General features: G+C 55.9%; 1 protein-coding gene across 2 annotated transcripts in view; it reads left to right on the forward strand.

Annotated features, from left to right (window-relative positions):
• The window catches only part of SGSM2 (small G protein signaling modulator 2), a 47,976-nt gene extending 37,636 nt beyond the window's left edge, over positions 1-10,340 (forward strand). For both annotated transcript variants that reach the window (XM_003933084.4, XM_074388352.1), the window contains 10 exons: positions 119-264; positions 705-833; positions 1,108-1,290; positions 3,492-3,878; positions 4,143-4,267; positions 4,732-4,814; positions 4,981-5,090; positions 5,555-5,651; positions 8,320-8,487; positions 8,712-10,340. In XM_003933084.4, the coding sequence (XP_003933133.1) occupies positions 119-264; positions 705-833; positions 1,108-1,290; positions 3,492-3,878; positions 4,143-4,267; positions 4,732-4,814; positions 4,981-5,090; positions 5,555-5,651; positions 8,320-8,487; positions 8,712-8,800 (1,517 nt within the window). In that variant the 3' untranslated portion in view covers positions 8,801-10,340. The remainder of the gene's footprint in view (positions 1-118; positions 265-704; positions 834-1,107; positions 1,291-3,491; positions 3,879-4,142; positions 4,268-4,731; positions 4,815-4,980; positions 5,091-5,554; positions 5,652-8,319; positions 8,488-8,711) is intronic.
• Positions 10,341-13,336: the final 2,996 nt, after the last annotated feature.

Consider the following 13,336-nt stretch of genomic DNA (forward strand, 5'->3'; position numbering starts at 1 on the left):
GGGAGAGCGGGGCTGTGAGTGGGGGAGGGGGAGAGCCAGGCTGTGAGTGTGGGGGAGAGCCGGGCTGTGGCAGGCAGAGGTGGGCGGCCTGGGTCCCAGCCTGCCGCTGCCCCTGCAGGGCTGGCGCACTGCCGCCACCTGAACACGGTGCGGACCCACCTGTCTGAGCTAGTGCACCACAGCATTATCCCACCTGACCGGCCCCCAGGGGCCTCCGGAGGCCTCACCAAGGAGGTGTGGAGCAAGTACCAGAAGGACAAAAAGGTGCCCACCCTGGGGTTCCGGGGCCACAGGCCGAGGGCTGGGGTGGGCAGGAGTAAGGGCGACGTGAGTCAGGGTAAAATGTGGCAGTGGGTATGGCTGACAGGCCAGGGCCAACGCCATGGAGTGACCGGGTTCCTGGCAGAGTCTCATGCAGCTGGGCATGGGGCTGACCCAGGGGGAGACTAGCTGCCTCCGCATCGCCCTGTGACTTTGGGCAAAGCATCGAGTCTCTCCCGGCTCCACTTCCTGCCCCGTAAGGAAGGCGAACAGAAAAAGACCTCATCCAGCTGTGAGCCAAGGCACAGGAGGAGGTGGCCACCCCAAAGCAGGCTTTGCCTGGGCTTCAGCAACCACCACGACCCATTCTCCATGGGATGGGGCTCACCCAGCTGGGTCCCCATGCCTGGAGGCTGCACAGTCAAGCTCCTCGGTCCCCTCAGAACTACAAGGAGCTGGAGCTGCTTCGGCAGGTGTACTATGGGGGCGTGCAGCACGAGATCCGCAAGGACGTCTGGCCCTTTCTGCTCGGCCACTACAAGTTCGGCATGAGCAAGAAGGAGATGGAACAGGTAAGGGAGCCTGTCCCAAGGGGCTCATGAGATGGGGAGCTGGGCCAAGGGATGCCAGGGAGGGGCCCTTGGAAGCCTCAGCCCGTTCCCAGCTGGAAAGAGGTGTGCAGGGGAAAGCATTAGCAGGGCAGCGCCACCGTCTTCACCCTGAGGCCCATCTTGAGTCTCCAGCTGCCCCAGCTTCTGAGACTCAGGACCCAAGCTCCGGTGCAGGCCCAGCTCCTGAGGAGGCCCGGTGCGCCTCCCCCATGGTCCCGGTGTGGTCTGAGTACAGGTGGACGCAGTGGTGGCAGCAAGGTACCAGCAGGTGTTGGCAGAGTGGAAGGCCTGCGAGGTGGTGGTGAGGCAGCGAGAGCGAGAGGCCCATCCAGCCACACTCACCAAGTTCTCCTCCGGGAGCAGCATCGACAGCCACGTGCAGCGCCTCATCCACCGAGACTCCACCATCAGCAACGACGTGAGCCAGACGGGCCTAGGGGGGCTGGGGGACCCAGGGCCCACCCGCATTTCATGCACAGTAGTCCTGAGCACCAGCCTGGCCTCTGGGAACGGGTGGGGCCCTGAGAGAGAGGCCTAGTGTGTCTGTGTCTCATTTTCTCTGACTGAAAACAGCTGACTGTGCCTTGGCTGCCTGCTTCTCTGGGTGTGGTAGGAATAAAGTGAAGATAGTGCATGCTGCTCAGGTTCAGCCAACTACAAGGAAAGATGGACTTACTGGGATTGAGGGAGGCTCCTTCTCAAGGCTAGCAACGGTCAGCCCTGGGTTCTAATCCCAGATCACTGCAGACAGGATGAATGTCTCCAGGCAAGGACTTCCCATCTCTGGGTCTCAGTTTCCCCTCTCCACCCATATTCTCTGACTGTAGGGGCTTCCTGAGATCTGGGGGCCTGAGAACACAGGAGCCTGTAGAGTGGCCCCATGGGTGTCAACTGGCAAGATCCCTCCTCCCCCAGGATGTTGCCTATCACTGTACAGAACTGACTGTGTCATGCCCATTCAGAGCAAGGAGGGGAGCTGTTCAAAAAAGGGAGGGGAGCCTGTTCAGAGCAGGGAAGGGAGCCGGTTCAGAGCAAGGAGGGGAGCCCGTCCAGAGCGGGGGAGGGGAGCCTGTCCAGAGCAGGGTGGGGAGGGGATCCGGGCCACAGCAGGGGAGGGAGGGGAGCCGGTCCAGAGCAGGGGAGGGAGGGGAGCCAGGCCAGAGCAGGGGAGGGAGGGGAGCCTGTCCAGAGCAGGGGAGGGAGGGGAGCCGGTTCAGAGCAGGGGAGGCTATAGCCCTTTCTGGCCCATCCAACACTGATTCAGTTTCATTTTTAAGGACACTTTTGCTAATTTTTTCCTTTAAAATTGCCTCCTTAGATAATGTATATTCTTGTTACTTTACTAGATCCTTACTAACATTGACAGAAAACGTAAGTTGAGCAAGACTTAAAGAAATATAACTGGCTGGGTGCAGTGGCTTACGCCTGTTATTCCAACACTTTTGGAAGGCAGATGTGGGAGGATTGCTTGAGTTCAAGAAATCAAGACCAGCCTGGGGAACATGGCGAAACCCTGTCTCCTCAAAAAATGCAAAAATGAGCCTGTGTGGTGGTGTGTGCCTGTGGTCCCAGCTACTCAGGAGGCGGAGGTGGGGGGATCACTTGAGCCATGGAGGTTGAGGCTGCAGTGAGCTGTGATCCCACCACTGCAGTCCAGCCTGAGCCATAGAGTGAGACTCTGCCTCAGAAATAAATGAATTTAATAAAACAGAAAAAAGAAATAGAACAAGGCACATTCCCCTTTCCCATGAGCTCTGTTCTTAATCCCCTATTCAGGATCACATTCGCCCTCCCTGTGGCTTTGGATTTTGTACACATCTCAGTCTGTGCCAGTGCCCAGCTGCTGAGCTCACCGACAGCAGCAGCCTTCCCCTCTGATAACATTCAGTGGCCACCAAACTGGCCCTACCCAGCACTTGATGCTTCCTGCCCACAGTAGCAACTACTTTCAGCGTCGCTTTCTCTACATGGTCAAAACAGAGAAAGAAAAATCCAAAACGTCTCTTTCTGCCTGTGTCTCTTCCTTTCCCGTGTCCTGTCTGTGGTGCTAGACGGTTTCTAGTAGATCGAATGTTTGCTTTTCCTTCTTACGTCTCCTCCTCGCAGTGCCGGAAGGCTGACGAAACTGACTAGGTATTGCTACAGAACTTTCCTGTCTGGTCCTGCTGAACATTCAATACTGAAAATAAGGAAAAACTTGTTCTTCCTAAAACCTCTAGCCTTCTCCCCACCAGGATGTCCTGGCAGCCACTCCAAAACACTGAGGACGTTCTCCTGGTCTCAGGGCTTTAGGCGTTTGTAGCAGGAGACTTAGCTCAAGCTGGCCACTGAGTGCTCCGTCCTCCAGTCCCCCTTCTTCCCGTAGTAGCCACAGGAAGACCTGGGGCTGTTCATGCAGGCAGGGCTGAGACAGGGTCTTCATGTTTGACCAGAGCCTTATTTCTCTCTGCCTGGTGGCTGGGTCGGAAGCTGGCTTGGTGCTCTGTGGCAAGTGTTGGAGGCTGTGGTTGGGGAGGGCTGTGAAGTTCTGCGCTGCAGCTCCGTTCTGACCTGAGGAGGCTGTGGGTTGTGGGAAGGTGCTGGAGTGCAGGTGGGTGCCGCCATGTGTTCACCCACCAGGTGTTTGTCTCTGTGGATGATCTGGAGCCCCCGGGGCTCCAGGACCCTGAAGATTCCGGACCAAAGCCTGAGCAGGAAGCAGGAGCCAGGACTCCGGGCACTGCCGCGGTGGAGCAGCAGCAATCGGTGGAGTTTGACTCTCCAGACTCAGGACTGCCCTCCTCTCGCAACTACTCCGTGGCCTCGGGCATCCAGTCAAGCCTGGATGAGGGGCAGAGCGTGGGCTTTGAAGAGGAGGATGGCGGTGGAGAGGAAGGCTCCAGTGGGCCTGGCCCTACAGCTCACACTTTCTCGGGGCCCCAGGATCCCAGCCAGGAGAAGCCTTCTCAGGCCGGAGAGCTGGAGGCAGGGGAGGAGCTCACGGCTGTGTGTGCGGCTGCCTACACTGTGCGTATAAGTTCCCCAGCTGCTGTTCCCAGTCTCCCCAAGACGCTCCTACCATCCCAGAGCTGGGGAAGGGCTGGCTGGGTGGAGGGCGGGATGCCCTGCCTGCCCTGGAAGGGAGTTCTGAGCCGGTTTCTCAGCATCCCCAGAGGACTGGCCCTGGTCTCTGGAGTCCCTGTTTGGCTGCACTTCTTGGGACATCACCTCCTGCCCCCAGCCTAGGAGGGGCTGCCCAGTCTTATGCCTGAGGGCCTGCCACTCTTCCAGATAGAATTACTGGACACTGTGGCCTTAAACCTGCACCGCATAGACAAGGATGTGCAGAGGTGTGACCGAAACTACTGGTACTTCACGCCCCCCAACCTCGAGAGGCTCAGAGACATCATGTGCAGGTGCATTGTGGGGCGGGGCGCAGGGTGGGGCGGACCCTGCCCCACCTCCATTACTCTGAAACGTTAGGTCTGGAAGGTGCCCTGCTTCTCTCTGCTGCTCCTGAATTACACTTGGCTCCCTTGGCCTGAAGGCTCTTTCCCTGCAGTCCCCCTCCCGCACCCCTCTTCATTCTTAGAGGTCTGCCAGACCTCAGCTTCAGCAGCACTTCATCAGGAAGCTTTTCCTCACCCCGCCCCGCATACCCAGCATGACAGCCCTGTCTCTCTAAGGCCTAAGGGCCTTGGGGGCCATGGGTTTCTCCCTGTTGTCTCTTTGTGTGTGGGATGCACAGTCCATGCCTTAGGGTTGTGGAGAGGCTGACTTCCAGGCAGGGCAGCAGGTGGCTCCAGAGGCTGTCTCCCCAGGGATCCCAAGGGAAGGGAGGCCGTGGCACAACCCCAGTGTCTCTGTCCCTGCCTTCCAGCTACGTGTGGGAGCACCTGGACGTGGGTTATGTGCAGGGCATGTGCGACCTGCTGGCACCTCTCCTGGTCACCCTCGATGACGGTGAGGGATCGGGAGACATGGAGGATTCCAAAATGATGCTGGGACTGGGGGGCTGTGTAGGCTGGAGAAGGGAAGAGAGGGTGGCCAGGTCTGGAAGTGCAGGAATGGGAGCCGTCCTGTCCTCCGAGTCCCCTGCCCTGCCAGCTTCACGCCTGTCTTCCCTCAGATCAGCTGGCCTACAGCTGCTTCAGCCACCTCATGAAGAGGATGAGCCAGAACTTCCCCAACGGGGGCGCCATGGACACCCACTTTGCCAACATGCGCTCCCTCATCCAGGTGAGGCTGGTGGCATCCATGGGCACAGGAGCAAGCAGTGCTGGGCTCACCCCTCATCCACAGGAAGGCCAGGAAGCATTCCAGAAACATTTAACATGTCAACTTCTTTCATTTGAAAACACATAATTTCAGTGTCACAAATTGAGGAGGCGTGTGTGAGTGTGTGAATGCTCATGACCATGAAAGTTCTGGCAAATAGGGGTTGCTGATGACATCAAATACCCAGAAAATCGTGTAACTCTCAACACAATACAGCCCAGAGACGCAGGTGACAGGAGGGACAGCAGGGAGCAACCCACCCTCCACAGGGAGACTCGGGGAGAGCGCGCCTCTGGGCACAGTGCAAGACAGGCCCGCTGCCAGCTCTGAGGATCCTGTGTCCCTGGGCATGGATGGTGAGTGGTGGCCAGAGAGGCAGCATCGGCTCAGGGCTCAGTCTGTCTCTCTTTTCCCACTCACATAAGATCCTGGACTCAGAGCTGTTTGAGCTGATGCATCAGAATGGAGACTACACCCACTTCTACTTCTGCTACCGCTGGTTCCTGCTGGATTTTAAGAGAGGTAAGAGTTAGGTTGGACCATGGGGCTGAGGCCAGGGGCAGTGAGAGATCTCTCTTTCCCAAAGCCAACAGTTCTCAATCCTGACTGTACCTTGGAACCATCTGGGGAGCTTTAAAAACACCACCAGTTTGGATAAGAGAATATTAAAAACTAAAGAAAGATTTTTTAAAAACACCATCAATACCCTGGGCCCTACCCAGCCCCAGACTAATAACTGTGGCTACCTGGGCCTACGTGTTGTGAAATGCTCGCTGACCAGACACAGTGCCTCACGCTGCAATCCCGACACCTTTGGAAGCCCAGGTGAAAGGATAGCTTGAACCCAGGAGCTTGAGACCAGCCTGGGAAACAGCGTGAGACCCTGTCTGAACTTTTTGTTTTTGTTTTTTGAGACAGTCTTGCTGTGTCACCAAGCTGGAATGCAGTGGCACGATCTTGGCTCACTGCAACCTCCACCTCCAGGGTTCAAGCAGTTCTCCTGCCTCAGCCTCCCAAGTAGCTGGGACTACAGGCAGGTGCCATCATGCCCAACTAATTTTTTTTTTAAATATATTTGTAGTAGAGACAGGGTTTCACCATGTTGGCCAAGATGGTCTTGATCTCTTGACCTTGTGATCTGCCTGCCTCAGCCTCCCAGAGTGCTGGGATTATAGGCGTGAGTCACCACGCCTTGCCGAGACCCTGTCTTTAATTTGTGTTTGTGTGTGTGTGTTCTGTCTTTAATTTTTAAAAAAGAAACAATTGGCCGGGCGCGGTGGCTCACGCCTGTAATCCCAGCACTTTGGGAGGCCGAGGTGGGTGGATCACGAGGTCAAGAGATCAAGACCATCCTGGTCAACATGGTGAAACCCCGTCTCTACTAAAAATACAAAAAATTAGCTGGGCATGGTGGCGCGTGCCTGTAATCCCAACTACTCAGGAGGCTAAGGCAGGAGAATTACCTGAACCCAGGAGGCGGAGGTTGCGGTGAGCCGAGATCGCGCCATTGCACTCCAGCCTGGATAACGAGAGCGAAACTCCGCCTCAAAAAAAAAATAAAAATAAAAATAATAATAATAATAATAATAAAAAGAGCCGGGCGCAGTGGCTCAAGCCTGTAATCCCAGCACTTTGGGAGGCCGAGGCGGGTGGATCACGAGGTCAAGAGATCGAGACCATCCCGGTCAACATGGGGAAACCCTGTCTCTACTAAAAATACAAAAAATTAGCTGGGCATGGTGGTGCGTGCCTGTAATCCCAGCTACTCAGGAGGCTGAGGCAGGAGAATTGCCTGAACCCAGGAGGCGGAGGTTGCAGTGAGCCGAGATCGCGCTATTGCACTCCAGCCTGGGAAACGAGCGAAACTCCGTCTCAAAAAAAAAAAAAAAAGAAACAATTAGGCTGGGTGCAGTGGATCACGCCTCTAATCCCAGCACTTTAGGAGGCCAAGGTGGGCAGATCACAAGGTCAGGAGTTCAAGACCAGCCTAACCAAAATGGTAAAACCCCGTCGCTACTAAAATTACAAAAATTAGCTGGGCATGGTGGCATGCGCCTACAATCCCAGCTACTCAGGAGGCTGAGGCAGGAGAATCACTTGAACCCAGGAGGTGGAGGTTGCAGTGAGCCGAGATTGAGCCACTGCACTCCATCCTGGGAGACAAAGCAAGACTCCGTCTTTAAAAAAAAAAAAAAAAGGAACGGCCGGGCACGGTGGCTCATGCCTATAATTCCAGCACTTTGGGAGGCCAAGGCGGGTGGATCACGAGGTCAAGAGATCGAGACCATCCTGGTCAACATGGTGAAACCCTGTCTCTACTAAAAATACAAAAAAAATTAGCTGGGCATGGTGGCACATGCCTGTAGTCCAAGCTACCCGGGAGGCTGAGGCAGGAGAATTGCTTAAACTCAGGAGGCGGAGGTTGCGGTGAGCCGAGATTGCGCCATTGCACTCCAGCCTGGGTAACAAGAGCGAAAATCAGTCTCAAAAAAAAAAAAAAGAAAGAAAGAAAAAGAAAAAAGGCCGGGTGCAGTGGCTCACACCCATAATCCCAGCACTGCGGGAGGCCAAGGCGAACAGACCTCGTGAAGTCAGGAGTTCGAGGCCATCTTGGCCAACATGGTGAAACCCCGTCTCTACTAACAATACAAGTCAGCCGGGCCTGGTGGAGGGCGCCTGTAGTGGAGGTGGAGGCTGCCGTGAGCTGAGATCGCACCACTGCACTCCAGCCTGGGCAACAGAGTCAGACTCTGTCTCAAAAGTAAAATAAAAATAATTAAAGAGAAAACAAAATCTCCCTAGGTGATTCCCAAGTACCACCAGGGTTGACAGTTGCCGCTCTCACAGGTAATGGGTTGGGGAACTTTTCTAAAGCCCAAGCGTTCCTGAGCACCGAGCTGGGAGGCCTGTGGCGGTCGAGATGCTCGGCCAACGTGCAGGTTTAGAGTCTGCAGGCCCGGTGTGCAGACATGACCCAAGAAAAGCATGGGCCTTGGTGTGGGGTACGGCACCCCCATTCTTGAGCCAGGCTCTGTGTCCTGGCAAGAATTCCATGACATTGGCCCCTCAAGCTCTGATTTCTCACCTGGCTCTGTGTGGAGGCCCATGAGCCGCCAGCCAAGCCAGCCAGTCCCAGCCTTTACCTGCATGCTGCTGGGCACGGCGAGCAGCGGCCCCTCACTCTCCCCAGAACTGCTGTACGAGGATGTGTTTGCGGTGTGGGAGGTGATCTGGGCAGCCAGGCACATCTCGTCGGAGCACTTCGTCCTGTTCATCGCCCTGGCCCTGGTGGAGGCCTACCGAGAGATCATCCGCGACAACAACATGGACTTCACTGACATCATCAAGTTTTTCAACGGTACGAGCTGGTCCAGCCGTCCCGGCTGCCCTTAGCAGGGGTGTGGAGGCCTCACCTGTGCCCGGCGCAGAGTGGCAGGGGTCTCAGGAATTCTGAGGGCCCTTCCCCAAAGGCAGGGATGTCAGGAATTGAACGGAGCAGATGGAGACAGCGGGGCAGTCGGTCACCTCCGAGCCTGCTGCCCTTTCTCTGGGCCTCCTTATAGCTCTCCCTGTTTCCCCCAGAACGTGCCGAGCGCCACGATGCCCAGGAGATCCTGCGGATCGCCCGGGACCTCGTCCACAAGGTGCAGATGCTCATAGAGAACAAGTGAGCTGGGCCTGGAGGCAACAGCCGTGCAGAGCCTGGACACCGGGCCCTGGGCTCCGGCAGGGAGAGGGGCAGGGCCACCACAGCCCAGACGGCCCTGCCACCAACGACCCCACCTGTTCAGCTCTGTTCCTAACAAAGCGATTTCGAGCCTGGGGTCCGACTCCCGGCACTGCTGACCCCGCAGGGCGTCAGGGGCCAGGATACCCTTGGATCAGGGCCGCGACGGGAGGGGTCAGCCTCAGGGAGCAGCCGCCTTGGGGGATACACCTACTCTGCTCCCCTCTCAGACATCTGGGAGTAGCCCCACTGCCACCTGCAGCCTCAGCCTGGACTGTTGCCCGTGAGTGAACCTGGGCCCATAGAATTAACAGAGGTGATAGTGCCTGGGCCCTGCTTAGCCGAGATGGCAGAGGACAAGAGGCTCTGTGCTGTGTCCCTTCTGACGGTCCCTTTACAGTCCCAGTATTGTGTGCACCAGCCCCAGCTGGAGCAGCCAGAACTGCTGCTGGTGTGGGCACGGCACGTGTCTGGGTGCAGGAGACCTGGGCCTCCTTTGGGCCCCTCCCCTGAGAGTCTGGGGCAGTCAGAAGATGTGGGCCCTGGGTGGGAGCAGCCCACCTCAGCAGCACTGCCACTGCCTTTGGCCACCTGAGGTGCCCCCCAGGCCCCCCGGCCCTGTCCGGTGTACCTCTGCATCTCTGTATGGCCTCACTCCTGCCACCCCATCTTGCGTTCTGCATTAAGATACTTCTCTGAAAAGTGTGTGAGTGGCGCTCTTGCCAGTGGATGATCTGGAGTGCAGCCGGAGCACTCGCTCTGAGGGTCCCAGGGTGACTGTGTGGGGAACAGTTCAATCACAGCCTCCTCTTAGGAACAGGCCACAGCTCTAGGGCCGTCCGTCATCTGTCACAGGCATCTGCCACGTCCCTGGGGCTGAGGGAGGCAGGGGATGCATCGGTGTCCCTGTCTGTCCCTGGTGAGAAGCAAGGCTAGCTCTGCCTTCCACATGCTTCTCAGGATGCCAAGAGGCCTAGGAACCCAGAAACCCCCTTGCAGGAGCTGGCACATGGGGGTGCCAGGAAGGGCATAGCTCCTGCCCCCAGGCCTAGGCATGCTGCTTGCTCTCCATCCCCACTTCCTCCTCCACCCCAGTACATGCTGGCTGGGCCTTGCCCTGGGACCTGGAGGCTCTGCCCTGGGCTGGGGCCTGCCAGCAGCCACCAAAGCCCGGCAGCCTTTCTGCATCTGAGAAACATGACACAGTGCCCTCAGCCCCTCTACATCCAGCACAGCCCGCCCCACATTGCCCTAGGCACTGCACAGCCCGTCTGGGGGCCAGACCGCCCCACTGCCCATCCTTGTTGTCCATGAGTCCTTGGCCTCCACCAAGCACGTGTGGCCGTTGTGTGCCTGCCCTAGTGACTCAGTGGTTTTGTGAGGAGCAGAGTGTGTATGTTTTTTGCCTCAGAAACTATACTCCTCTGTGTAACAGACCAATAAACAGCATTTGTCAACATTTGAGCCTCTGCAACTGGACATAAGACTGTGCGCCTCTTTAAGCTCGACAGTTGGCAGCCACCAAAGGCAAAGATAGCAGAAAGAACGAAAGTTTCCAAGAGAGCAACACTCCAGCCTCCAGCCTGGGGGGTATGGGCTAGTCAGGAACTTGGGGTGATAGCCAGACCTCAGGTACTCAGTGCCCTTGAGGGGACCTCGAGTCATTCTGGCCCCTCGAGCCTGTGGATGAGAGAAGGTCCCTGTCCCATCCCTACCTCCTGCCTGTCTTGCTGACCAGGCTGCAATGAGAAGCTGGAGCTTGACGAGGCCGCTGCAGCCAGTGGTGAAGGAGCCGTACCTGTGGCTGTGACTCTCTCCCACTGAGCACTGTCGGAGAGGCCTAGAGGCTGAGGCTGAACAGAGCGTCGGGAGCCAGACCCTGCTGAGCTGTGGACTGGCCCGACTGTGACAGGTCTCCACCTCTTCCTGCTCTTCCCCAGCCCGAGCACTACTGCTTCCATCATTGATGGCTCCAGGGAGAGGACACCAGTCACCCAAAATGTTCTCTCATTCTAGAGGACACTGGCTTCCTGGACATTAGTGCCTGTTGTCAACTTATTCAAAGCTAAAGACCTTAGCCCGTGGTCCTAGCAGGCTGAACCCAGCTTTATTTTAAATACATATAGAGAGAAAGAGACAGAGTCTTGCTGTCTCTTCCCAGGATGGAGTACAATGCCATGATCACAGCTAACTACAGCCTCAAACTCCTAGGCTCAAGCGATGCTCCCAACTCAGCTTCCCAAGTAGCTAGGGCTACAGGTGCACCACCATGGCTAATTTTCTTTCTTTTGTGGGGGTAGAGGCAGAGGCTCACTATGTTGCTCATGCTGCTCTTGAACTCTGGCTTCAAGCAGTCCTCTCACCTTGGCCTCCTGAACCGCTGGGATTATAGGCTTGAGCCACTGCACCTAGCCCTGAACCCAGCTTTCAGTACAAAACACAGACTAGTGGCCAGAGCTCCCCAAACAAAGCAAGCAGTTGAGGCAGAGAGCTCTGGGGCCGGGGAACTTGAGAAGCCCTTCAGGGGAGCACCCCCAACACACACCCCAGCTGAGTCTGTTGCCTGCAGGAATCAGAATTCCCTCTGCTGCGACCACCTAAAGGAAATTCACCTAGCATGGGAGTAACCCAGTTCCTTCACACACTTCCATCCTGCCCACCTCCCCTAGACTAGGGATACTAGGACCAGAGGCGATCCCACAGCCAAAACGATGGGTCAGCCAGGGGCAGGAAGAGCAAGCAGCACAGTGAAGCACAGTGGGCTCCTGAAACACCATCTCAAGGACCTTTGCACTCTGCAAAGTCAGGTCTTCTCTCACAGAGCAGGAGCTGGTAATGGAAGCACCTGGTTTCATACTTAGATATATATATATATATATGTATACTTTCCCAATTATCCTCACCCTAGATCCTTTTCTTTCTTTCTTTCTTTCTTTTTTTTTTTTTTTTTTTTTGAGACAGAGTTTCACTTTTGTTACCCAGGCTGGAGTGCAATGGCACGATCTCAGCTCACCGAAACCTCTGCCTCCTGGATTCAGGCAGGCATTTCTCCTGCCCCAGCCTCCTGAGTAGCTGGGATTACAGGCGCCACCATGCCCAGCTAATTTTTTGTATTTTTAGTAGAGACGGGTTTTCACCATGATGACCAGGATGGTCTCGATCTTTTTTTTTTTTTTTTTTTTGAGACAGAGTTTCAATCTTGTTACCCAGGCTGGAGTGCAATGGCACGATCTCGGCTCACCGCAACCTCCGCCTCCTGGGTTCAGGCAATTCTCCTGCCTCAGCCTCCTGAGTAGCTGGGATTACAGGCACGTGCCACCATGCCCAGCTAATTTTTTGTATTTTTAGTAGAGACGGGGTTTCACTATGTTGACCGGGATGGTCTCGATCTCTTGACCTCGTGATGCACCCGCCTCGGTCTCCCAAAGTGCTGGGATTACAGGCTTGAGCCACTGCGCCCGGCCTCAGATTCCTTTCTTACAAGCTCCAGCTGAGGTGGGCGCGGGTGTCCTTTTTTTTTTTTTTTTTTTTTTCGAGATGGAGTTTCACTCTCGTTGCCCAGGCAGGAGTGCATTGGTGCAGTCTCAGCTCACTGAAAACTCTGCCTCCTGGGTTCAAGCAATTCTTCTGCCTCAGCCTCCTGAATAGCTGGGATTACAGGCATGTGCCACCTCACCTGGCTATTTTTTATTTTTAGTGGAGACAGGGTTTCTCCATGTAGGTCAGGCTGGTCTCGAACTCCCGACCTCAGGTGATCCGCCCACCTCGGCCTCCCAAAGTGCTGGGATTACAAGTGTGAGCCACTACACCCAGCATGGGGGGTGTCCTTTGAGTACAGCTTCTTCCTAAAGATTTAATGACAGCCCTCAGATGACAGCCAAGTCATCACTGCCAGGGCAGGGTCTTCATCTGTGTTCCCAGTGGGCACGGAGCCTGGCACTGAGTGTGCACCCAAGGAAGGGTCAACCCTAACCCTACCCCTTCTCTAAAGCGGCACTGGTGGGCCGATGGAAGTGACGCAGCTCTTCTGGGAGCTACCAGCAGAGGGAGCCCGTGTCTCACAAGTGAAAAGGGCAGGCGCAGTGGGGAGGGCTGGATTCAGAACTTTAATTTTTAAAACTTTTTTTTTTTTTTTTTTTTTTTGAGACGGAGTTTTGCTCTTGTTTCCCAGGCTGGAGTGCAATGGCGCAATCTCGGCTCACCACAACCTCCGCCTCCTGGGTTCAGGCAATTCTCCTGCCTCAGCCTCCTGAGTAGCTGGGACTACAGGGACATGCCACCATGCCTGGCTAATTTTTTGTATTTTTAGTAGAGATGGGGTTTGACCATGTTGACCAGGATGGTCTCGATCTCTTGACCTCGTGATCCACCCGTCTCGGCCTCCCAAAGTACTGGGATTACAGGCATGAGCCATCGCGCCCGGCCTAAAACATTTTTTGAGATGGAGTCTCGCTCTGTTTCCCAGGTGGGAGTGCAGTGG

Source organism: Saimiri boliviensis, chromosome 17 (genome assembly GCF_048565385.1).
Source record: "Saimiri boliviensis isolate mSaiBol1 chromosome 17, mSaiBol1.pri, whole genome shotgun sequence".
Taxonomy (NCBI): domain Eukaryota; kingdom Metazoa; phylum Chordata; class Mammalia; order Primates; family Cebidae; genus Saimiri; species Saimiri boliviensis.